The sequence below is a fragment of the Chiloscyllium punctatum genome, chromosome 30 (genome assembly GCF_047496795.1).
Source record: "Chiloscyllium punctatum isolate Juve2018m chromosome 30, sChiPun1.3, whole genome shotgun sequence".
In the NCBI taxonomy this organism is placed as follows: domain Eukaryota; kingdom Metazoa; phylum Chordata; class Chondrichthyes; order Orectolobiformes; family Hemiscylliidae; genus Chiloscyllium; species Chiloscyllium punctatum.
In genome coordinates this window covers 42,126,965-42,154,444 of record NC_092768.1, presented here as the reverse complement: position 1 = coordinate 42,154,444, position 27,480 = coordinate 42,126,965, and the positions used below count along the sequence as shown (strand labels likewise).

Here is a 27,480-nt window from a genome sequence, read left to right as displayed (position 1 = left end):
GGCAGTTGAGCCTGCGAGATGACCTCATGTGTGTAAAACTCAGCTCATATTTTCTTCTTATCCTCACCCCTCCTCATTTGTGTTCACCAGCAGCAGGTAGGAAGTTTTTTTTAAAAAAATGACAGGAGGACCTCATGGCGTGTTGCTGCTACTTCTCCTGAATGTCTTCCGAGTGCAGCCATCCCTGACCGGTGAGTATTCTCTGCTGTGTTTCCAAGTTGCTGTGCGCTCGCCGCTTCTGACCCGAGACTGCAACAGGCAGGGAGGTTTCTGAAGTAGTTTTATTAAAAAGGGATAGAGTTTGGCGCCTTTGTAAAGCTGCGAAACCTATCCTCTGTTTTGCACACAGGCAATATTTATGGCTTTGTTTGTTTTCTTTTGTTGTCACTGGAGGTCCGTTTTGTCTCAGCTCTCGACTGTCCAAAGCAGACGTCCTGCCGACATTACTCAAGGTCACAAAAGTCAAGACCGACTCAATGAGCTTCTTAAACGTTAGCCGTGAAAGCAAGGTGCCCTCCTGACCTGTTGATGCTCTGCGCTCATGAAAATGACTTGCATTTATGTAGCACCTTTCATGTAGCTACCACGCACCTCCCAATAATTCACTTAAAATGTTTGCAAGCATATGTTACTAAGAGTTAAAGAGACACACAATATAGACACAGACCTTTTGGTCCAACCAGTCCACATCATGTTCCCAAACTAAAGTAGCCCCACCTAAACGGGCTTGACCTATGTCCCTCCATTGTTTCTTATTCATGTACTTATCTAAATCTCTTTTAACGGTTGGAACTGTACCACATCCATCACTCCCTCTGGAAGTTCATTCCATGCAGCAATACTCTGTATAAAAATAATTTTTTGCAACTTTCGCCTCTCACCTTAAAAATATGCCCCAAGTTTTGAAATCTCCTACCCTAGAGAAAAAAGATATGTCATTCACCTTATTTATACCCCTCAAGATTTTATTAACCTCCAGAAGGTCACCCCCCAGCCTGCTCCACTCCAGTTAAAATTAAGGCCCAGCCTGTACGCATAACCCAAATCCTCCATTCCAAGTAACATTCTGGGAAAACCTTTCTGAATCCTCTCCAGCTTAATAATATCTTTTTTTATTACCGCTAGACCAGAACTGGACACAGTACTCTAGAACAGGCCTCAACAACCTCCTGAACAACCTCAACATAGTTCTGGAAGGACCTGAGACAAAAGCCTTTCCTCATTCCGTTATAGCCTCTGAACTGATTGAAAAGGATTTTAAATCTGTTGCAGGAAAGGCAGTGGTTGATTTGAGCATGTGTACCCTTTAACTCCAGTGTGCCAAGGGCTGTTTCATTGTTGTCACCAGCGTGATCACACCGAGGGTTGACTGTTCAGTTTTACGTTTTGGGGTGGTTTGTTTTTAGAGCACAGAAAATCTGTGACTCTGGCCTCCCATGGAGACAGGATTGCGAATTGAGGTGAGGAGCTGAGGGTGGTCAAAGTCTCCTGTGTCTTCACGCTTGAAGTGATTGGCCCCATAATCCTGTTGAAATGCGCCTCCTTCCATTCTCTGTTCAAGAACCAGTATCCTCTGACTGCACCTGTTCGCCTTTCAAAATGAAGTCATCCTTTCTTTCAGTTCTGTGCAAGACACTGTGTTGTTTGGGGGAGAAAGCTATATGCATCTTGTTTCCCAAGCTTCTCAGTATGATGACTCAGTTCCATGAGAGATACAATTCTGTCGTCTCAACCACTTTTTACAGCAGAATGATTGCTCACAAACAACACATTTGCACCCATTTACAATGATTACTGATGAGGTTTGCAACATAATGCACACAAAAAGTTAAAGAAAGAGTCAAATGCATTCTTTCTCAGTGTGGTTACTGCTTTATGGGACTTGTTGCTTTCCTCTAAAATTAACTCTGAAACTGTAAATGCGAGAGTCAGTGGTTAGATGGCTGTAAATTTTTATTTCTTTTTTTAATTCAATGCATGTAGGTGTTGGGTTAGCGTTTTATTTTGATGGCCCCCAGTTGCCTTTGAGGTGGTGATATATCTGTACAGAAGCTGGTACTGAATCACCCTTGATATACATGTGCACAGTACATGACACCAACACACCTAGCCCAGAGGCAGCTCTCACAGTGACCAGAGCCCCTGACCCTTTTGTTTCGTTTTGTTATTGTATTAACTAGTACAAGTTACAGGCAAACAATTCACATAACCAGCCGTGTACAAGAAGCAGCAATTTACAGGGGAAAGGGATGTCAAGACCAGACCCCAAACCCCACCGTACAACCAGTTTCCAGTGAAACGAGGCCAGACCTCGAATCCGAACTTGCACTATCAAGATGATAACAGTAAAACACAATCACATGCAGACAGTCTGATAAACTGAACAATAAAACTGCATATAACAGACACCCCTTGCAACATAGCAAACCATTCATCACTCCCACCTTCCGGTCACTCAAAGGCAGTCTGCACCTACTCCCCTTACAGCTCTCGGTTTGCCCCATGTGACACTTTAAAAAAAAATTTTACAAAAGAAAGTTAATATTTACAGCTGTATACAAGAGACAGCAATTTTACAATGGAGAGGATCGGCAAACCAAGACCCAAATCCTACCGTTCAACCAGTTTATTGGGAGATGAGGACAAACCCCAAACCCCAGTTTCAAACATGACAAGACAGCAACAATGACATTTGTACATAAAAAGCCATTCCAGTTCCATAAAAACCGAGCATACAATACAGACCCAGCAAGCTCCCGTCCCTCCCACCTTCCGGCTCTCAGTTGACCCTGACACACTTTTCGACCATCTCTAGGACAGCCTGCCCTGGTGCCCGCCCAGGGTGACAGCAGTCAGGACGGCTACCCGCCTTCTGGCTCTTGGTCTGCCCCAATGTACCATTGGGCTCTCACCCAGCCCGATGCACCATCCGGCCGGTGGACTACCCTGACACACCTTCCAGCCACCTCTAGGACAGCCTGTCCCCTCCCCCAGGGACGGCAGCGTGCAGGGAGCCCACAAGCCTTCCAGATCTTAGCCTGCCCCTACGCGCCTTCTGGCTCTCGGTTGCTCTAACACACCTTTCGACCACCTCCAGCACAGCCTGTCCCAATTACCCCTTTTCGGGAAGACAGCGCTCAGAACAGCCTACCCACCTTCTGGCTCTCGGGGCGACTGGCATCGGGGTAGCCTACCCACCCTCTGGCTTTCGGGACAGCCTACCAACCTGCAGGTTCACAGGATGGCCTACCCACCCTGCAGCTCTCGGGGTAACAGCTTTCAGGACGTCCCATTAGCCTCCTAGGTCACAGTAAGGCCTGCCAGACCCAGGGACACACAAGACAGTGCAGGTGATAAGCCCAACAAACAATACAATAGAGTTAATTGTGAACAAACAGAGTGCGTTCTGGTACACACAGAGTCCAAGTATGAAGTCTTCAAAATATAGAGTCCATTCTCAGGAACAGAGTCCACTCCAGTTTACAATGTGCGTTGTCAGAAATGGAATCCACTCCAACTGCAGAGTTAACCACTAAAAACAGGGTCCACAACCAAGGGCAGAGTCCACTCCCAAAGGCAGCAAATGCACACCCCACAGCACACAGGTGTTCAGTCTCCATGGAGTCCTGGCACATCCTTGTGAGAGCTAGGCCCACTCACAGGAACACAGTATTTTTCAAAAAAGGTGCAGTTAACTCCCAGGGGTTTTGGTCCACACCTGAAGGCAAGGTCTTCTCTAAAACTCCAGGATATTGCAAGTGCTCACCTCCCAGCACACGCAGAGGTGTTCAATCTTCAGAGGCCCAGTCCCAGGCCTCCCCACAGAAACAGCTCCTCTGGTAAAATGTATGTCTTCCACAAGGGCTCAGTCCAAACACCAAAAAACAGTGAGGATACATACCAAAAAAAACCAAAGTAAACTAGAATCCAAGGGCTAAGCCTTACCACAAAAATCTACATTTTTAAAAAAACTTTTCAGAAAAGGACAAAAGAAAAGTGAAACCAGCTGTAACCAGCCAGTGAAACAATAATCCACTAATGAGAGCTGAGACACCTGAGTGCATCAGGAGTTTAACAATCCGTCCTCACTAAAAGAAATTCCAGTTAACAAACTGGGTAAATAATTCAGCCAGTTCTGGAATCAGATTTTCCCCCTCCAGAAAAAAGGGAAGCAGAAACCAACAGTAACACACTGACTGTAACACCAGCCAGCACAGGGTCAGTCCCCTAATTTGGGAAGACCTCTGAATCTCCTGTTTATTTATTTATTTTTTCCTGTTTATTCAGGATTGCCTGATTAGACCAGGTTAACAGTCCCAGTTAGGGAACTCACATTCTATGATGTACATCTGGCTTTGTGAGAAACTCTACAATGCTGAACTACCTTCTTGTGCTACTGCAGTCCTCGTGCTGTTGGTTGTTTTTAAAGGGGAAGTTCCAGTGTTTTGACTCAGCCACATTGAATGAATGATGTATTTTCAGGTCAGGATGGTGAGCGGCTTGGAGGGGAAATTACAGCTGAGGGCATTCCCTTGTATCTGCTGCCCTTGTCCTTCTAAACTATTGTGGTTGTGGGTTTGGAAGACTTTTTTGGGCAAGTAATAATTGTCATGATTTGAGTTTGTTAGAGCTAAAGGCTGCAGTGTTCCTTCTCTTCTTCCTAACTCAGACAGTGTTTGTACAATTTGAAGAATTATTACTACTTGAGGGTTGTGCTACATCTGACATTTCTTTAAAATATGAAGTTGGGTTCTCATTGGATTTGTATTCACGCTTTAAGCACGGATGTTTATTTAATCTTCAGAAGATGTGGTCTGTTGCTTCAGTAACATGCAGATTTCTATTACATATTTAGCACAGGTGCACATTCAACTTTCAAGAGTATTCACATGTTTTTAGTATTTGTTCAAGGATTTGTGTATCACTGGCTGGTCCCAGTATTTATTGCTCCTTCGTAATTGCCCATCATGTAGCTAAGAGTCAGCTACATTGCTGTGGGTCTGGCACCACCTGTTGGTAAGGACAGCAAATTTCCCTCCCTCAAGCGTATTAATGAATTAGCTGGGCTTTTACAACAATTGACAGAAAATTTATTGAATTCAAATTTCATCGTCTCCCATGGTGAAATTCAAACACGTCCCCAGAGCAATGGCCTGGGGAACTGGATAATACTATTCCAGTGACATGACTATTACACCATCTCCACCACTTCCATTGTGTGTGAAGTGGCATTTTGTTGTCGACACCTAAAGGAACAGAAAGGAAATAAGGAAGTGGATGCACAACTTACTACACTTGTGTCTAACTTGTCTCCAATGGTTCATAGAATTATGACAGTGCAGAAAAAGGTAATTTAGTCCATCATATCTGCATTAACTCCCTTGAATGAACATCGAGGTTTGATTGCCAGGCTCCCATTTACTTTCTCTCATTTTCATTTAAATCACTAATGCTTTGTTGAATGCCTCAGTTGCCTCACACTTTCAGGCAGTGCATTTGAGACCCTAATCACTTTTTAGGTCAACAACCATTTTCCTTCTCATCATGTATTGATCAAGTTTGCAAGTCTCTCTGACCTGCACCCTCATCTTGAGCCTCTTATGAGCAGGAACGTCTACTCTTTTAAGACCTTTCATGACCTCAGTCAGATCTGCTTTTGGACAACTTCCTGTGGAAAAGCAGAACTGACTTTTCGGGATTTTCCTGGGTCTGTGGGTGGCCCCCAGTGAACATGACAAGTGCCGTTTCCAGAGCAAATTCTTTCTCCAGTTCAGTGTGTGCCTATCTGAATGCATACACAGCGAAATGATTCACAAAAGTTCTCATCAGAACAACCTGGAATGTTTGCTTAACTCCCAAAGTCACCACACTGATATTTCCCTGAATGCAAGCAAACTGATATTGAAGCAAAGATTAAAGATGAAGTTTGTGTTAAACTGGAGACCCAGAATTTGATTGTGTGCAGTGTTATGGTGATGATTTGTGAGCTTCCACACACTTCCTGACTGACCATGTCCAAGTTCCTGGACTAGTAGTGAAGAGTGGCTCCCATTGACGTGACAAAGGATGGCTTCCTTTCAACTTTGAGACCTTGCCATTGACTTGCAAACTGATTTCACCGCATACACGCTGTCATATGTGGCAGGTTTGTTCTTGACATGTTATCATAATGAGCAGCAACATGAGACTTCTGACTTCTGATAAGTGTGACAAACTTTCTGGCTTGATGTGTGTGCTAAAAGGCAAGTTGCAAAAAATGTACTGAGCATATATTGTGCTGTTGATGAAGAAGAATGCCATAGGCAAGGCACTGCGGTGATGGTGTGAACATTCAGGGAGCTACTAAGTGAGTGAGCTTAAAGGGAGTATGCCAGCAGCTCTGAGATGCAGGCTGGTCTAATGCAGAGCTGGGTGTTAGTCCAAATGTCCAAGGTATCCCTGCAGCTGCAGTTGTAGGTGTGACCCAATGTACAGCATGGCAGTGCACAAGCCTCTGTCAGTGGATCAGAGTCAGAGGTGTGCTATGACAGTTCAGAGAGTCTGCAACGTATCAGTGTTTATGCTTAGAAAATCATGCGGCATATAGATAGGGTTAATGGTGCCTCTCTTTTCACTAGGTTGGTGGGGATTTCAAGATTCAAGATTTCACGGGGTACATTTTTAAGGTGAGAAGCGAGAGATTAACAAAAGACATGAGGGGCAAATGTTTTTCAAAAAAGGTGGTTCATGTGTGGAATGAACTTCCAGAGGAAGTGGTGAATGCAGGCAAAGTTACGATGTTTAAAATACATTTAGACAAGAACATGAATAGGAATGACTTGGAGGGATACGGGTCAGGAGCATTGACTACTTCTCCAGAAGGGTTATAGGCCAGGAGCAGGTAGGTGGGGCTAGTTTAATTTGTGATTATATTTAGCAAGGACTGATTGGACTGAAGAGTCTGTTTCCATGCTGTATGACTCTATGACTCTATAACTTTCCCTTGATAGGATCTTCAAAACTCAAACCTTGACTCTCCAGTCTGGAAGGCTGAAGTCAGCAGATACATGAAAGCATCATTGCCTGCGTGTTTCTTTCCACCCCACACACCACGCAACTTATGTCACCATTCCTTCATTGTCACCAAATCAAATTCCTGGAGCTCCATTCAACACCACACATTATCATAAAATATGATTGTTGGAACAAATTTCTTGAACATAGACACATTCTTCTCAACAAATGTGTTTTCTCAGGCTTTTTTTTGTGTTTATTGAAGGACTTTTACTTTCTGTGTAATGTGTCATAACTTGCTTATCATTTCAAACCTTTCAGTAAGCTGTAATCAATTCTGAAGAAGGGACACTGGACTTGAATCATTAACTCTGTTTTCTCTCTCCAGCCTGCTGCCAGACCTGCAGCAGTTTCTCCTTTAGTTTCAGATCTCCAACATCCACAGTTCTTTATTTTGTTGTAGTTTTATGATAATTCTAGTGTTTGATTCGTTCATTTTGAGGTTTTTCTTTTTGCTTTCTTCCAGAGTCTCACTCTCTGCTCTATCAGTACAATCTCAATCATGGGGACAAAGACCTACCGGAGTACAGTTTCCTGGGAATTTTGGACGACTGCGAGATATTCTATTTTGACAGCAATATGAAAGTAACTATTCCAAGGCAACAATGGTTGGTGGATGCATTCGACAAGGCTTACTGGGATGAGTGCACTATCACTGAAGTTGGGTTCCATGGACTAATCAAGGGACAGGCTGATGGATGGCTCCAGAAAGAAAATCAAACATCACGTGAGTTTATCCATTTGAAGTCATTGCAGTGAGGTTCAGACATGATATTCATGTGAGATTATTGTGCACCAGGAGTGTTGAACTATTCTGCTGCGTGTTTGACCTTTCCTTTCCTTTCCCTTTCTGCATCCAGTTTGATTTTCCTTGACCTTTCCCTTTTTAACAAAAATAATTCTGCCATGTGTGCATCGCTGGCTGGGCAGCATTTATTGCCTGTGCCTTTTTGCCATCAAGAAGGTGGTGGGAAGCTGTGTTCTTGAACTTCTGCTGTCCATTGGTTTGAGGTTGATGCAAAAAGCCCTTAGAGAGGGTACTACTGGTGACAGTGAAGAAACAGAGATATATTTCTAAGTCAGGATGGTGAGTGGCTTGGAGGGGAATTTGTAGATGTGGTGATTCGATGTATCTGGTGCCTTTGTCCTTCTGGATAGAAGTGATCGATAATCCTGGCTCTTATCCATCTAAATCTTTCCTTTTCATGTTCTTTTTGAATTGTCTTTTCAACATTATAACTATGCCCCACTTCCACCACTTCCTTTGGAAGTAAATACTGCACACGAGCTACCCTCTGTGTGATTTTTGAGAAGATTTATAGCTCAGGTTGGAGTTGATGTTGTAAGTTTGCTCGCTGAGCTGGAAGGTTTGTTGTCAGACACTTTGTCACCATGCTAGGTAACGTCATCCGTGAGTCTCTGGTGAAGCGCTGGTGTTCTGTCCCATATTCTTTTATGTGTCCTGATCTGTTAAGGGGGCTGATATCATTTCCGGTTCTTCTCAGAGGTAGGTAAATATGGTCACAGCACTTCGACTAGGACAACACTTGCATCCTAGGGCAGGCTAAACAGAGACACACACAAGAATTCCTAGAGGCCTGGCATTCAAAGTCCATGAAGAAACATGTCAATGGGGACTCCATTTACCAACATCTGAGAAAAAAGAATCAGAAATGATATTCCCCCACCTTTAACAGGGGAAAGCAGCACATAAATAGAAAGAGGGACAGAATACCAGTGCTCACCAAAGGCCCACTGATGATGTTGCCTACCATGGTGACGAAATGTCTGAGAACAGACCTACCAGCTCAGTGAGGGAACTTACAAACACCTTCTGTGTAAGGAAATTGCCCCTCATATCTTTTTCAAAACTCTTTCTTTTCACCTTAATAATGTTCCCCTTTGGATTGAAATCCCCTACCCAGTAGAAAAGACACCGATCATTAACCCGATGTATACTCTGCACCTTATCAAAGAGCTTTGGTGAATTTCTGCAGTGCATCTTGTAGATAACAGCAGCAGTGCAGACTGAATGTGAGTGGTGGAAGGAGTGAATGATTATGCACGTGTTGCCCATTAAGTAGGCTGTTTTGTACTGAGACATATCAAGCGACTTGAGTGCTGTTGGGATTGACTGTTCCATCTGGGCAAGTGGTGAGTATCCCTCTCCTGACTTCAGTATTTCAGATGAGAACATGCTTTGGCAAGTCAGGAGGTGAGTTATGTTCTGCAGTATTCCTCACCCCGACCTGTTTTTTGAAGCCACTTTATTTACATGGTGAGTCCATTGAGTTTCAAGTCAGTGATAACCAAAGATTGTTAATAGTGGGAGATTTAATGTTGGTGACACCACTGAGTGCCAAAGAATGATAGTTATTTTGTTTCTTATTGGAGATGGTCATTACCTAACATTTGTGTGGTACAAATTTTACTTGACACTTGTCAGCTCAAGCCTGGGTAGTGTTCAGATCTTGTTGCATTTTAGCTTGTCTGCTTTTGTATCAGAGGAGTCATGAATGGTGCTGAACATTGTGCAATCATCAATGAACATCCCCATTTCTGACCTTATGTTGGAGGGAAGATCATTGAAGCAGCTGAAGATCACTACCCTGAGGAACTCCCGCAGAGATGTCCTGGAGCTGAGATGGTTAATCTCCAACAAGAATGGCGCTGTGAATAGTGCTGAATGGTGGATCAGTGGTTAGCACAGTATGGTCGCTCAGTGGTTAGCATTGCTGCCTTACAGCGCCAAGAAACCGTGTTCAATTCAAACCTTAGACAACTGTTTGTGAGGAGTTTTCACGTTCATCCCGTGACTGAAAGGATTTCCTCCAGGCGCTCTGGTTTCTCCCACAGTACATATAAGGAGGTTAGATGGATTTGCCATGCAAAATTGGCTATAGTGTTCAGGAATGTGCAGGTTAGTTGGATTAATCACGGAATATGCAGTGTTTCAGGGATGGGGTGGTCTGGGTGGAATATTCTTCGGAGGGTTGATGTGGACTCGATGAGCAAATGGCCTGTTTCCAACTGTAAGGGTTCTCTGATTTCAAGAAAGAACATTTTTTTTGTACTGTGCATGATTTCAACCAGTGAGGACATTTCCACTGATTCCTGTTGACTCTAGTTTCACCAGAGGTCCTTGATTTCACACTTGGTGAGTTGTGTGCTTGACATCAAGGACAGTCAATCCCACCTCACCTCTGGAATTCAACTCTTTACTCAATGCTTGCACCAAAATTGTAATGAAATCAGGGGCTGAGTGACTAGCTGAAAACCAACCTGGGCATCACTGAGTAGGTGATGCTTGATCATGCTGGTGATGACGATATCTTCGATCACTTTAACCATGATCAAGAGGAGACTGATGGGGTGGTAATGCGTGATATTATTGCCGAGATACTGTCATGATCCATCGACCTTTAGTAACGAGTGTCTCCAATCATTTCTTGATGTCAGTGAATCAAATTGCCTGAAGATTGGCAACAGTAATGCAGGGAATCACTGGAGGAGGCCAAGGTGGATCATTTGTGCGGCACCTCTGCTTCAGTCTTAGCTTTTGCAACCTCTCTCCACCACCACAGCTGCAGAAAGAAGATAAAATGGATTTGATTCAAAATTCAAACGATGGAAAAAAAAAAGATGCGGTCAGTCATCGTTGAGTGGGAGTCAAGCACCATCTACCCTGCTGCTTCCACCTTCGCAACGATTGGCTACAACTGAATGGCTTGCTGGCCTGGCCCACATGAGTCACATGTGGGCCAGACCAGGAGTTGAAAGCTTATTTTATATGAAAATATAACAAAATACCTGCAAATGGTGTAAATCGGGCAATTGCTGGCAAAGCTCAGCATGTCGGGAAGCACCTGTGGCAAGAAATCAGAGTTAACTTTTCAGGTCAAGTGACCCTTCCTCATACATGAGGAATCTTCTCTGTTTCTCTGAAGGACCACAAGGTGGGTCTTTTCAAGAATCAACTCGGTTTCTTGAAATTTTTATTGAATTGAATTTCAACATCTGCCAATAATTCTAGGAACATTAATGCATTTCTGGATTAATAGTCTAGCAATACGATTGTAACTCATCCTCACAATTGTGACTGACTCTATAGTTGAAGAGGGTGCTTGACTGTCTGATTGCTCATGGCCAATCGTTTGCAGAATTGGAGCTCAGCTGCCAGGAGACATTTTCATGTCACTATCAGGGGAATATGAACAACAGAGTGCAGCTTTACACCTGAAATGGAAATATGGGTCTCTGGCCTGAAGGAAACCTAGGTTTCTTTTTTAAATTCCTGCAAGTGGCTTTGAGAAACTAACCACAAATAACAGCCATAGGGAAGTGATCCATGTGTCATGAGCCATTGTATGGTAGTCAAAAAGTGTGGCATTGGAAAGGCACAGCCAGTCAGGCAGCATCTGGGGAGCAGGAGAGTCGCTGTGTCCGGTGTAAGCATTTCATCAGGAATGTGAAGGGAGATGTGGGGCGTGGGGGGGGGGGGGGGGGGGGGTGGCGGTGATCAAGGTAGCTGGGAAGGTGAGAGTTGGATGCAGGTGGGAGGGAACTGGGATAGGTCGGTGGGGATGGGAGTGTGGAGCAACTGGGTGGGAAGGAAGATGAACAGGTCACAATGGCGGTGCCAGGTTGGAGAGTTGGATCTGGGATGAGGTGGGGTGATTTGGAAATTAGTGAAGTTGTTGTTGATGCCGTGTGGTTGATGGGTCCTAAAATGGAAGATGAGGTGTTCTTCCTCTAGTCCACCATTGTACAGTATTTGAGAAATCAAATTTATTTTCACAGAAATAGATGAATTCAGGTGTTTGAAATTAACTTGATATTTGAGGGATTTCCTCAAGATTGGGCATTCTCATGGTTGATTGTTAACAAAGTACACCCCAGACACTTGAGAGTAACAGTGAAAATCTGTATTCCCAGCCTCTATCCCCGAGTACCAATGGCATGATTACTGAAACTGGTGTTGCAGCATAACTGAGAACTGAACATAATGCATAAATGAAGAGACAAATCACTGGAGGCAGCAGTTTTGAATTTCACATAGGAACGTAAGAGAGGGAGACCATTCAAACCTTTGATCCTGCCCCTCCACCTCTGAGATTATGCGTAATCTGGTTGTGGCTTCAACTACACTTGTCTTCCAAATACTAGACCTGCCCCAGCCTCTCATCCTCCCCTCATCTCCCACTCTTTCATAACTTTGGCTTCATTTGGTGGCAACAGGTAAATTTTGTGCTGTACCTGATAATGCTTGGACACTTGTTTCATGTACTTCATTCAGTACTTAACTAATGATGAGAATAACTGGATGTGAAGTAACAAAGGGAAAACTGAAATTCTCGGATTTGATTTGATCAGAGACAATGAATGTTGAAGGACTCATGCACTGAATTAATGTTTTAGGTACCCATTACTTACAAGGACTATTTGGCTGTGAACTACATGAGGCCACTCCGAGTGAAGGGATTTTGAAGTTTGCTCTTGATGGCAAATACATCCTCAGTTTTGACAAAGATGCATTAGTTTGGATTGTACATGATCCAGTTGCAGAGGAATTCAAAACAAAATGGGATAAGGAAACAAAGATGAACCATTACTTCAAGAATCTGCTGGAAAATGATTGTATAGATCAATGGAAGGCAATCTATTTCTTTGGAAATGCCTCTTTAAGCAGAAAAAGTAAGTTCCAAAAAAAAACTATTTTAAATTTTCCGCTTAGTTATTGTGGAATACATTGACTTACATGTTACACTTCTCACCGTGTACGTTTTAACCAGTGGCTGTTTCAAATCCCATTAATTTCATGATGTAACTTGCGATTTGTGTTGATGTCGATGTCTTTGTGTCATACAGTTTCTCCTGAGGTCTCACTTATTGCCAAGGATGGCCATCACTGGTTCCTGCACTGCATTGTGATTGGATTTTACCCACAGTCCATCAATGTGACCTGGTTGAAGAATGGAAAACACGCCGATGAGACAACCTCTACTGGGTTATTGCCCAACGAAGATGGGACTTTCCAACTGAAGACAACCCTCCAATTTGATCCGTATGATGGCAACCAATATGCTTGTCATATTGAGCACAGCAGCATCCCGGGTGGAAAGACTGTCCTGTGGGGTAAGCAGTATCATTAGATCCTCCTACAACTAATGATCGATGTGTTCTCCACAGGCCCTGAAGCAATTGAATCTCTGAAAGCCTATCAGAGCACAGTCTACTCCACTACTCCTCCAAATCTGATGAAGGAGCGTCGCTCTGAAAGCTAGTGTGCTTCCAATTAAACCTGTTGGACTATAACCTGGTGTTGTGTGATTTTTAAGTTTATACACCCCAGACCAACACCAACATCTCCAAATCCAAATCTTCAATATTGTATATTTCAACCAGGTTACATAGCTGAAGGTAGTTTCAAAAACAGAAGAAAAATCCTGACTAGCTCCTGCATCTCTCCATAACCGCCATTTTTTGTAAATCAGTTTTTGTTGGAGGAATAACGATACCATACTCTCAGAATGGTGAGTCTGAAATGCAAAGGGATCCAGGTATCCCACTGCATGAATCACCAAATGATTTGCATGCAGGTGCATCAAGTTATTGGGAAAGTAACAGAATGTTATCATTTATCGTAAAGGCAAAATTAAAGAGGTTGGGCTTCAGTTACTACAGTTCAGATCCTGACCAAGGAACAGGCCCACAAACAATTAAGTAAATTGGTGTGTGCTTTCCAAACTTCTATAGCAGTTCCTACAGAAAGGCGAGTGACAAGGGTAACCCTGTTATTTGGAAAGGAAGGGAAGAAACAACAGTGAATTACAGATCAGTTAGCCAACCATCAGGAGATGTGATAAATGACATTTGGAAAGGATTAACAGGATTGGACAATGACAGCTTGGGTTTCTGAAAGGCAAATCAGGCTTAACAAGTCTGCTGACGTATTTTGCGGATGTAACTAAGAGAATAGATAAGCAATAACTAGGGTGCACGTTGATTTTGAAAAAGGTTTTGATGAGGTGTTGCCAGGTATAGTGAGAGAGCGGGGATGGGGGGCAGGATAATGTGGGGTAATAGAGATGTACAGCATGCAAACAGACCCTTTGGTCCAAATCGTCCATGCAGACCAGTTATCCTAAATTAATCTACTCCCATTTGCCAGCATTTGGCTCATATCCCTCAAAACCCTTCCTATTCATGTGCTCATACAGATGCCTTTTAAATGCTGTAATTGAACCAGCCTCTGCCATCTCCTCTGTAACTCATTCCATACACTGAGTCCTTTGTGTGATAAAATGCCCTTTGTTCTTTTTGATATCTTTTCCTCTCTCACCGTAAATCCGTGTCCTCTAGTTTTGGAACTCTGCTACCCTGAGGAAAAGTCCTTGACTATTCACCCAATCCATGCCCCTCATGAATATATAAACCTCTATAAGGTCACCCCTCAGCCTCCGTTCTGCCGGTGAAAATATTCCCAGCCTATTCAGCCTCTGCACAGCCAAAACACTTCAATCCCAGCAACATCCTCGTAAATGTTTTCTGCACACGTTCAAGTTTAACAGCATCTTTTCTTTAGCACAGAGACCAGAACTGAATGTAATATTCCAAGACTGGTCTAACCAATGCCCTGTACAACTGAACATGACATCCCAACTCCTATGCTCCATAAACTGGTCAACAAAGGCAAGTGTACCAAATGCCGCCTTCTGCCCGTGCTTTCAACTTCAAGGAACTGTAAATCTGCTGCCTTATTGATATGCAATATCCTCTACAGTGTATCTCAGCTCAACTCCATCTGCCACTTCTCAGTCTATTGTCCATCTGATCAATTCCTACTGTACCCTGAAGTTATCTTCTTCACTGCCCACCACGCCACCAATTTTGGTGCCATCTGCAAACTCACTAACCATTCCTGCTATGTTCACGTCTAAATCATTTGTATAAATGTCAAAAAGCAGTGGATCCATCACCAATCCTTGTGATACACCCCAGATCAAATGACTCCAGCCTGAAAAACAGCCCTCTCCCACCACCTTGTGTCTTCTACCTTCAAGCCAGCTTTGTAACCAAATAGCCCGCTCTCCCTGGATTCCATGCAATCTAACCTTGCTAACCAGTCGATTGTGTGGAACTTGTTGAACCCCTTGCTGAAGTCCATATGGACAAAGTCCACCATTTTGCCTTCATCAGTTTTTTTTTGCCACTTCTTCAAAAAACTCAGTCAAATTAGTGAGAGATGATTTCCCACTCACAAAGCCATATTGACTATTCCTACTCTGTCCCAAATACAGAAAGAACCCATCCTCTGCAACAACTTTCCCACCACTGATGTCAGGCCTGTCAGTTGATAGCTCCCTGGCTTTTCCTTACCTCCTTTCTTAAATAACAGCATCACATTATCCACCTTACAACCTTTCAGCACCTCGCCCATGGCTCTTGATGAGAGAAATATCTCAGCAGGGGACCGTGCATTCATTTCCCGAGCTTCCCACAAAGATTTGGGATACACCTGATCATGTCCTGGGTGTTTATCCACCATTATTTTAAGATGTCCAGTACCACATGCTTTGTAATATGGACCCACTTCAATATATGACCATTTATTTCTCTAAGTTGTTTAGCTTCCATATCGTGCACACTGCTGCTACTGAGCATCAGTGGTGGAGAAAGTGGATGCTTTGAGGATGTAGTGCTACTCAAGCGGGTTGCTTTGTGCTGGTGATGTCAAGCTTCTTGAGTGTTGTTGAGCTGTGCTTATCCAGTCAAATGAGGAATATTCCATCACATTCCTGACTTGTGCCTTGTAGATGGTGGATAGGATTTTGGGAGTCAGGAGGTGAGTAACCCGCTGCAGTATTCCCAGCCTCTGACCTGCTCTTGTAGATACTGCATTTATGTGGTGAGTCCACTTGAGATTCTGATCAATGATAACTCCGCGGATGTTGAAGATAGGGGATTCAGTGATGGTAATGCTATTGAATATCAAGGGCGGTGCCTAGATAGTCTCTTGTGGTTATGGTCATAGAGTGTCCTTTATGTGGCATGAATGTTACTTGCCACTTATTAGTCCAAGCCTGGATATTGTCCAGGTTTTGTTGCATTTGAACAAGGACTGCTTCAGTGTTTGAGGGTTGTGAATGGTGCTGAACATTGTGCAATCATCAGTGAACATCCCCCACTTCTGAATTTACAAAGAAGGCAAGATTATTGATGAAGCAGCTGAAGATGTTTGGGCCTAGGACATTACCCTGAGTAACTCCTGCCGAGATGTCCTGGAGCTAAAATGACTGACCTCCAACCACCATGGTCATCTTCTGATGTGTGAGGTATGACTCTATCCACTGGACGGCTTTCCCCCAATACCCATTGATTCTAGTTTTGCTTGGGCTCCATGATGCCACACTCATTCAAACGTAGTGTTGATGTCAAGGGCTGTCACTCTCACCTCACCTCTGGAATTCAGCTCTTTTATCCATGTTTGAAACCAGACTGAAATGAGGTTAGGAGCTGAGTGGCCCTGGTAGAACCCCAACTGGGCATCACTGAGAAGGTTATTGCTGAGCAAGTGCTGCTTGAGAGCGCTGTTGAAAACACTTTCCATCACTTTACTGATGATTGGGATTTGGCTGATGGGACAGTAATTGGCTGGGTTGGATTTGTCCTGCATTTTATGTGCAGGACATACTGGGCAGTTTTCTAAATTGTCAGGAAGATGCCAGTGTTTTAACTGTACTGGAACAGCTTGGCTTAGGGATCAGTAAGTTCGGGAGTACAAGGATTCAGTGCTGCTGCTCAAATACTTTCAGGGCCCATAGCCTTTGCAGTATCAGGTGCCTCCAGCCATTTCTTGATGACAAATGGAGTGAATCAAATTGACTGAAGACTGATAACTGTAATACTGGGGACAACTGGAGAAGGCTGAGATGGATCATCCACTCTGTATTTTTAGCTGAAAATTTCTGCAAAAGTTTGAGCCTTATCTTTCACACTGACATGTTGGGCTCTTCCATCATTGAGGAATGGGATATTTGTGGAGCCTCGTCCTCCAGTGAGTTGTTCAATCATCCACCATCATTCACGAATGGATGCGGAGGGACTGCAGAGCTTATGTATGACCGTTGTTTGTAGAATCGCTTTACTCTATCTATCAGTTGCTGCTTTTTTTTTGAGTGCAAGTAATCCTATTTGGTGGCTTCGCCAGGTTGACACCTCATCTTCAGGTATGCCTGGTGCTGTTCCTGGCATGCCCTCCTGTTCTCTCCATTGAACCAAGGTTGAGTGGGCTATATACCAGGCCATGAAGTTACAGCCTGTGATGGTGTACAGTTCTGCTGCTGTTGGTTGCTCATGTGCCTCTTGGATGTGCATCCTTGAGTGGCTAGATCTGTTCGAAGTCTTCCCATTGAGCACAGTGATAATGATGCACAGCGATGTAGGTTATTCTCAAGTGAAGGTGGGACTTTGTCTCCACAAGGGCTATGCAGTGGTCGCTCTTACTGGTACTGTCATGAACAGATGCATCTGCAGCTGGCAGATTGAGGTCAAGTCTGTTTTCTCGTCTTGCTGGTTCCTTCTCCATCTGCCACATGCCCAGTCTAGCAGATATGTCCTTTAGGACCCGACCAGCTTGATCAGTAGTGCTGCTGCTGACCCACTCTTGGTCATTGAAATTGCCCACCCAGAGTATATTATGTGCCCTTACCATCGTCAGTTCTTCCTGGAAGTGTTGTTCAACATGGAGGAGTTCGGATTCATCAGGTGAGGCAGGGCGGTACATCGTAATCAGCAGGAGATTTCATTGTCTACGTTTAACCTGAAGCCATGAGATTGCAGGAAATCTAGAGTCAATGTTGATGACGCCCAGGGAAACTCCTTCCTGACTGTATACCACTGTGCCACCACCTCTGCTAGCTCTGTCCTGCTGGAGAGACAGGGCATATCTAGAGACGGCAATGGTGGCATCTGGGATGTTGTCTGTAAGGCATAATTTCATGAGTATGACTATGTCAGACTGTTGCTTGACTAATCCGTTGGGCAGCCCTCCCAATTTTAGCACTAAACCTCAGATGTTAGTGAGGAGGCGTTTACAAGGTCGACTGGACTGTTTCTGCCGTTGTCTTTTCTGGTACCTGATGATCCATCCAGTTTAATTTCTTTGAAACTTTGGACAACTGAACAGCTTGCTTGGCCATTTTTGAGAGCACAGGAGATTGGGACTGGAGTCATATGGAGACCAGAGCAGGAGAAAATGGCAGGCTTCCTTCCCTGAATGAAATTCGTGAACCTGATGAGTTTTTCCAACATTCGGCAATTGTTTCATTCTCATCAGTAGATACTTAATTCTATTTTTAAAATTGAATTCAAATTTCCCAGTCTGAGGTGGCGGGACTCGAATCTGGGAGTCTGAGTTAATAGTCGTACGATCATACCATTGGCTTCCCAAAATGTGAAGTTTTCCACTTCAGTGTGAATAACAGAAAGAAAGCATATTAGATTACATTACAGTGTGGAAACAGGCCCTTTGACTCAACAAGTCCCCACCAACCCACCGAAGCACAACCCACCCATTCCCCTACATTTTTCCCCTGACCTAACACTATGGCGAATTTAGCATGGCCAATTCACCTAACCTGCACATCTTTAGACTGTGGGAGGAAACCGGAGCACCCGGAGAAAACCCACGCAGACACGGGGAGAACGTGCAAACTCCACACAGTCAGTCGCCTGAGGCGGGAATTGAACCTGGGTCTCTGGCGCTGTGAGGCAGCAGTGCTAACCACTGTGCCACCATGCCACCCACAACTTGAAAGCTACATTTAGAAATGTGAATGCATAAAGGGATCTATGTGTCCTTGTACATAGTCAATGAAAGAACACAGGCAGGTGCACTAGCAATTCAGAAAGCAAATGTTTCACTGCAAAAGGATTTGAGTTCAGAAATACTGACGTACGACCGCAGTTGTACAGTGAAGCCAAACTGGGGCTTTGCATGCAGTTTTGTTCTCGCTCCCAATGAAAGGATGTAGTTACCAGAGAGAAAATGCAGTGGAAGTTTACACTGCAGATGCAGGGGATGACTCGGTCTGTAGTCACTTGGGTTTCAAGAATAAGAAGGGATCTGATTGAATAACATACAGGCTGAACAGACTGGATGAGGTGAGGTTGTTTACCCTGGTTGAGTAGTTGCAAACCAGGGGACATGATCTCACAACAGTGTTGATGATTTTGGACTGAGATGAGAGAACATTTCTTCACTTGAAGTGGACTGAACCTTTGGAATTCTCTACCAAATCTGGCTGTGGAGACAGTCACTGAAGATATTTAACAAAGAAATAGAGATGTTTGAAGATTTAAAAACTATCAAGGTGTTTGGGGAGAAAGCAGGAATATCACATTGCGACAGAGAAACAGTCGTGATCACACTAAAGAGTGAAACATGCTGGAAGGACCGAATGTAACATTTCAGTACATAGTGCAGTTTGGTATCCAGGGCACTGGTGAAACTACAGGTTGACTACTGTGCATTTACCCATTTTGATATTTATGGGAGGGTGTAAATAAATTGGTGACAGTTGAACGAAGATATCCCTGATCAACACCTGGAATAAGTGCTTATAAAAACCGAATACTGTGGATGCTGCAAGTCTAAAAATAAATATAAAGTGCTGATGAAACTCACCAGTTCTGATGGGATCTGTGGAAAGAGGACAAGTGTTAACATTCTTAGTCAAGTGGCTCTCCTTGAGACAGAATGGAACTGGAAAATGATTTTTTTTGTGTGTTTGTATGTTGATAACGAGGGAAGAGGAGAAAGCAGAACAGGTAGTAAAGGTGCTCAGATCAACAGAGAAGGTGATAAAGGAGGGATTGAGATACAAAATGGAAATTCATATTACATTGTACAGGAGAAAATAAGTCAGCTCTTCTGAGGCAAATCCAACAAGACACAAACAAGTGGCATGGGGTTAGGTGATTTTGTGATGCAAATGAAGGACAGTGTTCATGCTCAGAAGATATTCAACTCAATTTTGAATCCTGAATGCTGTAAAATGTCTAAGTGGGAAATTAAATGCTGCCTATCGAGCACTCTTTGATCTTTGATGGAACAAAACAGCAGGCCTCTGACCGCAATGTTATATTGGGAGTAAGATCTTTTACTGATTTGATTGATTTCTTCAACCATGCTGTGAGACTAGATGAGTTTCTTTAGCATTTCTGTTTTCATACTTGGAATGAATGGAGTGTCTCACTGAGATAGGTTTGGCTGAGTAATCTTTGTATCTGCGACAATGTAGAAGAGTAAGTGATCACATTTTGTAATGTATAAAGGTCTGCAGGTTTGTGATAGGGTAGATGTGAAGAAGATCTTTCCTCTTATGAAAGAATCATGATCTATGGCTCACAAACAATGCAAAGTGTGAGAAAAATTGTTTTTCTCTTGGATTGACACAAGTGTTTGCTGTTTTCTTCCTGAAATTGTAGTGGGAACAGAGCCCTTGAATACTTTGAAGGCAGGGATGGTTATATTGCTGTTCAGGCCGGAGCAGAAACGTTGCCGTGCGAAGTGAATGCGTGGATTTGATGTTGCCATCAGATAAGCTATGATCTTGTCCAACAGTGGCAAAGACTGGAGTGACTGAATGTCATACTGCTGCACCTTGGTTATATGTTCTGATTCAACAAGCAGATTCTGACATCTGTTGGCCTTTTCCTCAAGCACTGTGAAAATTTCAGATTTTGCCATTGCGTCCACTGCACAGAGGTGTGAGTGTAATTTACCTCGTATTCTCCCATCATTGGATTGAGAAGCTTTTTTCTGGACAATAGAATTGTAGCCAGCCCTCCATTCCAATGCCTCATCATTTCTGTCTTCACCTCACTTACTACTTTTTCTGGCCCTATCTTCCCCTCCTCTTCTTTGATTTTCAACCCCGATGCAGCCTCAGATTTATGTTCCCTTCCCTCTCCCTCCTTAGTAAAATGATAAATTGTGCACTTCATGTCATGGGAATAGAATTCATATTAAACATCATCATTACTTCAGCAATTTCATGACTGGATGATTATCATGTATATTATTGTCCATCAATTCAAAACTTTATAATAAAAAGTGCTACTTAATATTTTTCAGAAGGAAAAGTGAAGGATAGCAACAATGTGGGGATGATTGTCTTGGCTGTACTCGTTTCACTAGCAATCATTGTTATCATATTTATATGGTGGAGAAGACGAAGAGGTATGGCAAATTTTTCTTAATGTATCACAGAAGAACCTTGCAGTATTTTCTCACCCACGCCCATGATTATGGTTGATTTTGCAACATTCAGATATAGCAGTAACAATTGACACTTGGTTTCTATTGCATAAGAACTGCAGTTTCCTTGAGGATAGATTTTCAAGTGAAATTTTATGCTTCATCAGGAACATAAATTGTCAAGTGAAGAAGGGACGATAAACCCAGCAACAGGTATCAAAAAAGACTCAATACAAATGAAGTGACATGACCACGGGAAATGTTGTGCAGAGTCATTTTGATGATCACGCTGTGATCTTGTTAAATCGTGCACCTGTTCAAATGTCCTTTTAAATGCTCCAATTGAACCTACCTGCACTAGCAGCTTGTTCCATACATGCACCACCCTCTGTGCTTAAGAGCCATTCCTGGGGACCCTTTTAATTCTTTCCCCTTTCACTTTAAACCTATGCCCTGTAGCTTTGGACTCCCTTATCCTGGGATAAAAAAAGATCTTGGCTTATATCTGCCCTTGACAATTGTATAGACCTCAGTAATGAATCCTGTCATTGCTGCAGTGGGAGCGACAAGAGCGGATATCAGGGGCTGTCAGGAAGGTAAGTTTTTTGTTTAAAAACTTACCTCTTGAGAGCAGCAGCCTTCATTGCAGTTGACTTGTGATTTCAGGAGGTGAGTGAGTTGATATGTTTGGACAGCAGCAAGAGACAGATTAACAAATTGAAATTCAGTTAGTGATATGGGACAACAGGGTGTGACTGGAAGTGAGGCATGTAGAGGGATCCTGAGTTCAGGAATGGAGGAGCTTCTGCTTTTGACTTTATCCAACAGGTAGTCGATACTTTCTCCCAGCATGGATGAGGAAAAGGGCTGTGGGGAGGATGAGTCAACTGACCATGGCAACATGGGGTAGAAAGCCATTCAAGAGAGGGGAGGAAAATGACAAATGGTCGTTATAGGGGATTCGAAATTAGGGGTCAGATTGGGAGTCCCACATGGTGTGTTGCCTGCCCGGTGCCAGGGTGCAGGACATTTTTGACCGGCTTGAAAGACTGGTGGAGCAGGAGGGGGAGGATCCAGTTGTTATGATTCACTTTGGGCCAAACAGCATAGGCAAGGGTAGGAAGGATGACCAGTAGCATGAGGAAGAAAATTAAGGAGCGAATCCTCAAGTGTCATAATCTCCAGATCGCTCCCTGAGCCATGTGCAAATTGGGCTCGTGATAATAAAATTAGGGAAGTAAACATGTGGCTAAGAGAGTGATGTGTGAAAGAGGGGTTCCATTTCATGGGGCATTGGCATCAGTTTTGGAACTGGTGGATGTGTACTGATGGTGGCGGTCTCCACCTGAACTGACATAGAACCTGTGTTCTAGTGCAAAGGATAAATAGGACGGTCACTCGAAGTTTAAACTTATGAATTGGAGGAAGGGAAAGGGAAAACAACAGGGAGTATGATGGTAAATTGAAAAGGTAAGCAGCAAATTAACATGTGTGCAGGAAGGTTTAATTTCAATGCAGAAAATGAAAGAATCAAAAAGGATGGATAACTCAGGAGAGATTATTAGAGATGTTGGAAATTATGAGGGTAAGAATACTAGCATGAGGGCATTTTGCTTGAATGCTCATAGCATTTTAAAAAGGTTGATGAGTTAACAGCACAAATCGTCGTGAAAGAATATGATTTAGTAACCATTACGGAGACATTACAGGATGGTTACGACTGGGAGTTAAATATTCAGATGTATCAGACTATTCGGAAGGGCAGACAAGAAAGGAAGGGAGGTGGTGAATCTTTCATATTCAAGGGCAAAATCAGGGCGATGCTGAGAGATGGTATAGGTTCCATTAAGAATAAATTTGAAACAATTTGGCTGGAAATTAGAAATTCGAAGAAGAAGAAGTCACTGATAGGCTTCCAAGTAATAACATCACACTGGGGTGGGCAATAGACAAAGAAATAACTAATGTTGGAAAAATGGGATGATGAATATCATGAGAGATTTTAATCTGCATGTAAGTTGATCGAATCAGCTTCCAGAGAGTAGCCTTGAGGAAGAGTTCGTTGAGTGTATTCATGAAAGTTTTCTTGAACAGTATATAATGGAACTGACGAGGGAGCAAGCTATCCTCGATCTGGTCCTGTGTAATGACATAAAAATAATTAATGACCTCATACTTAGGGATCCCCTCAGAAGAAAAAGAAATACAGTATGGTTGAATTTAGAATAAATCTGGAGAGTGTGAAGACAAAATCAAAATGCCATGGCCCTGTGCTTAAATAAGGGAGACTATAACAGAATGAGAGACGTCTTGTCTACTGTAGACTGGAAATAAAGCATTTATGTTGGGAAAATTGGCGATCAGTAGAGACCTTTCAAAGCAATTTTTTAAAAGCACTCAGCAAAAATGTATTCCAGTGAAAACGAAGGACTGCAAGAAAATGGGTAATCTGCCATGGGGGTCTCAGGAAATAAGGGAGGCTGCCACATTGAAAGAGAAGGCATACAAAGTGGAAAAACACTGCATGAAATGAGAAGATTGGCAAAGCTTTCAAGGTCAACAGAAAGCCACAGAAAGAGCTCTAAAGAAAAGAAATATAGAGCATAGAAAAAAAACGAGTTCAGAATATAAAGACAGACAGCAAAAGTTTCTATAAATATATAAAATAAAAAAGAGTTGCTACATTTGGTCATTTCGAGGATGAGAAGGGACATTTAGTTATGGGATATAATGAAATAGCCAATGCATTGAACAAGTATTTTGTATCATTGTTCACAGTGGAGGACACTATTGACTTGCAAGTAACTGATAAAGAAACAAAGATAGCAGAGGAGTTGGAAACAATCATTATGACAGAAGAGGTAGTCTTGGGCAAGCTAACAATAAATAAGTCTCCTGGCTCTGATGGAATGCATCCTAAGGTACTAAAAGAGATAGTGGGAGAAATCGCAGGTTAACTGGTGGTAATTTTCCAAAACTCACTCAACTTCAGTGCAGTCCCAGCAGATTGGAAGACAGCAAATGTAACACCACTGTTTTAAAATGTTGGTAGACAAGAGATGGGGTATTATAGGAAAGTGAGCTTAAACTCTGTATTGGGGAGGATGCTTGAAGTCTATTATCAAGGAAGAAGTAGCAAGGCATCTCAATAGAAATTGTCCTTTTAGGCAGATGCAGCGTGCATTCATGAAGAGCAGGTCATGCTTAACAAATCTTTTAGAATTCTAAGACAACATTAAGAGGAAGGTGGACACCGGGAACCCAGTGGATGTGGTGTACCTAGATATCCAAAAGACCTTTGACAAGGTGCTGCACATGAGGCTGCTGCATAAGATGCATGGTGTTACAGGTAAAGTATGAGCATGGATAGAGGATTCGATGACTAACAGGAAGCAAAGAGTGGGGATACGTGAGTGGTGTTCTGGCTGGCAATCAGTGACTAATGGTGTGCCTCAGGGATCCGTGTTGGTCTTGCATTATTCACAATTTATGTTGATGATTTTTATTTGGGGACCCTGTGTAGTGTCAAAGTTTGCAGATGACACGAAGATGAGTGGCAGCGCGAAGTGTGCAGAGGACTGTGAAACTCTGCAGAGGGACATAGATACATTGAGTGAGAGGGCAAAAGTCTGGCAGATGTTTACATACTATTAACAAATGTGAAGTCATCCATTTGCAAGGAGTAACAGTTTTAAAGATAAATAGTTGAATGGTAAAAAATTGCAGCATGCTGATTTGAGGAGGGAGCTGAGTGTCCTTGTTCATGAAGCACAGAAGACTGGTTTGCAGGTGCAACAAATAAATAAGAATGCAAAAAAAAATTCACCTTCACTACAAGAGGGATGAGTTTAAAATCAGAAGGGTTATGTTGCAGCTTTACAATGTGCTGCACACCTGAAGTACTGCAAGCAGTGTTCGTCTCCATACTTGAGAATAGATTTACTGGTGCTGGCAGGGTGCAGAGGAGGTTCACAAGGATAATTCCGACTTGAAGGAATTGGCTTCTGACGAGAGACTAAGGACACTGGGATTATGTTCAGAAGATTGGGGGGGGGGGGGGGGGGGCGGGTGGTGGGTGGGGCGCGAGCCTTACGGAGATATTTAAAATTATGAAGGGAATAGATAAGACAGAAGTAGTAAAGATGGTTCCACTGGCGTGGGAAACTAGGATAAGAGGGCACAGCCTCAAGATTAGCGGGTGTGGATTTTGCACTGAATTAAGAAGGAACTTCTTCACCCAGAGGGTTGTAAACTTATGAAAATCCTTGCTCAGGGAAGTTAATGACGCTACTTCAGGAAATGTTTTTAAAGCTAAGGTAGTTTTTTTTAAACAATGAAAGAATGCAGGGATATGGTGAGAGCTCGGCTAAGCGGATCTGAGTCCAGGAAAAGATCTGCCATGATCGTATTGAATGTTGGAGCAGGCTCAAAGAGCCAGAAAGCTTACTCCTGCTCCTAGTTCTTATGTTCGTGTGTTCACACTCCTACCCTCCAGGGAAAAATGTCCCAGCCTATCCCAGCCTCTCCTTATGATTCAAATCTTCCAATCGTGATTTTTAAAAAAACTGGTAATCTTTTTTACCATCAAAATCCTGGGTCATAACAGTCTACTTTTTCAACATTATTTCCTGTTAACAGTGATTCACAGGGGCTTGCTCGCCTCAGTGTCTACTCTGAGGAGCTACACGATCCAGTATTCATTGGAGAACTGATTTCTCACTTCACCTCATTCACTGGCGGGTGTCCACAGGATTGAATGGATAGCCAAGATCTGCACCTTTCTGCGTCATGTTCCCTCAACTTTTAACTTCTAAGCTCATGACCTACTGTCACCATACGCAAGCATGACAAAGTTGCTTGTGGTGGTCTTTTCCCTATTTAGAATTTTCCTTCCAATATATTCCTCTGCAATGATTCCAATAATTGCCTCTCATTGATTGGAATTCAAACATATAACCGGAAGTAGATGACAGGCTGTCGTCAAATATTCACGTACAATGGGGTCATTCAAATTACTTTTAAGCAAAATGTGTGAAAATTTAATTTTAGCCAATGTTGAGATGTTAGGAAATGGCCTAATAAAATTCACTCTCTTGTAGCTAATCTGCAGGGAACCATTGTGAAAAGAGCATGAACACATTGTATTTTATGATACTATGGTCTGCACTGTTATGTCTGGATTTTCTAACATTTATTTTCCTTTCTCTAGATTACAGTTTTGTTTAACCAGTGCCTTTTACAAGGTTAAATGCTAGAATTGACAGCACGGACAGACCGAAATTGACAATTACTTCATAACTGTGGTTGCTTTAATTGCAAATCATTCTATGCTTGTTTTATCTTTTTATCATTAATCATTAGCATTAACCATTTGCTCAGTTTTGGAAATGACCATTGACAAGTTTGATCTTCAATTGTATTGACTTATTCTACAAATTATCTAACAACAACTAGACATTTCTGGCATTTCAGCATGTGTGTTGTGAATATTATTACACTCCTGACATTTCCTGGATAATTGCCTCAGGTAGAGGCTCTGAAATTGTGGGGTTAGATCATGATTATGTTCAATCAGCGGACATGCAACTGAGGATCACAAGCATTTGACATAGTTACCAGCGAACTATTGATTCCATGTTTCAGTCGGTCAGGGGAGCTCTGAGGTGACTTCTCCCTTTTATAAATATATATGTATCACCTCTGTTGGCAACAGGATGATTCGAATGAAAATAAAACTAAGAGATCTTCTCCAACCTGTGCTCAATCTTCAGCCGTCAGCATTTAAATGGAGTTCATCTCCTGAAAATCAACAACATACTATAAAGGAGTTTTCTGAGTGTTTCAGTGGGAAGCTTTAAAAGTGAATGGAGACAACTGCAAACCTTGCATAAGTTGACTTTAGCCTTTTCAGAGACTGTTGTTTCATTCTTCCAAGGAAATAAATCTCCATATGCATTGGGAATGAAAAAACACAGCAGATTGGGAGTTGTCTTTTGTATTCTTTTCTTTTTTGTCTATTTTGTTTCTCCCCCACACTACCACATAACTGCAGTCGTGCTTTTTCTCCCCCGCACCCATGTTGTGTGCGTGCAGGTGTGAGACACAGTGAGACACAAGGTGCACGAAGCTTTATTTAAATTTCCACCACCAGGAAGAAAAGTAAC

General features: G+C 42.8%; 1 protein-coding gene across 3 annotated transcripts; it reads left to right on the top strand.

Annotated features, from left to right (window-relative positions):
• On the top strand, positions 1–27,242 carry LOC140455440 (major histocompatibility complex class I-related gene protein-like). Of its 3 annotated transcripts, none has more exons than XM_072550314.1 (6): positions 1–191; positions 7,520–7,780; positions 12,472–12,747; positions 12,922–13,188; positions 21,194–21,298; positions 26,526–27,242. In XM_072550314.1, the coding sequence occupies exons 1-6, from the start codon at positions 119–121 to the stop codon at positions 26,540–26,542; spliced, it is 999 nt and encodes a 332-aa protein (XP_072406415.1). In that variant the 5' UTR covers positions 1–118; the 3' UTR covers positions 26,543–27,242. The 3 variants fall into 3 exon arrangements, with proteins under 3 accessions (XP_072406415.1, XP_072406413.1, XP_072406414.1); XM_072550312.1 differs by having other exon boundaries at positions 25,955–27,242; XM_072550313.1 differs by lacking the exon at positions 26,526–27,242 and having other exon boundaries at positions 21,194–21,524.
• The last annotated feature ends 238 nt before the right edge of the window (positions 27,243–27,480 follow it).

Excerpts from the sequence above, each read along its gene's own strand:
- LOC140455440 (XM_072550312.1), top strand. The coding sequence starts at position 119 with ATGACAGGAGGACCTCATGGCGTGTTGCTGCTACTTCTCCTGAATGTC. Across the intron at positions 7,781-12,471 it reads GAAAGAAAATCAAACATCAC|GTACCCATTACTTACAAGGA; the intron begins GTGAGTTTATCC and ends TTAATGTTTTAG. Across the intron at positions 21,299-25,954 it reads ATGGTGGAGAAGACGAAGAG|TGATTCACAGGGGCTTGCTC; the intron begins GTATGGCAAATT and ends TCCTGTTAACAG.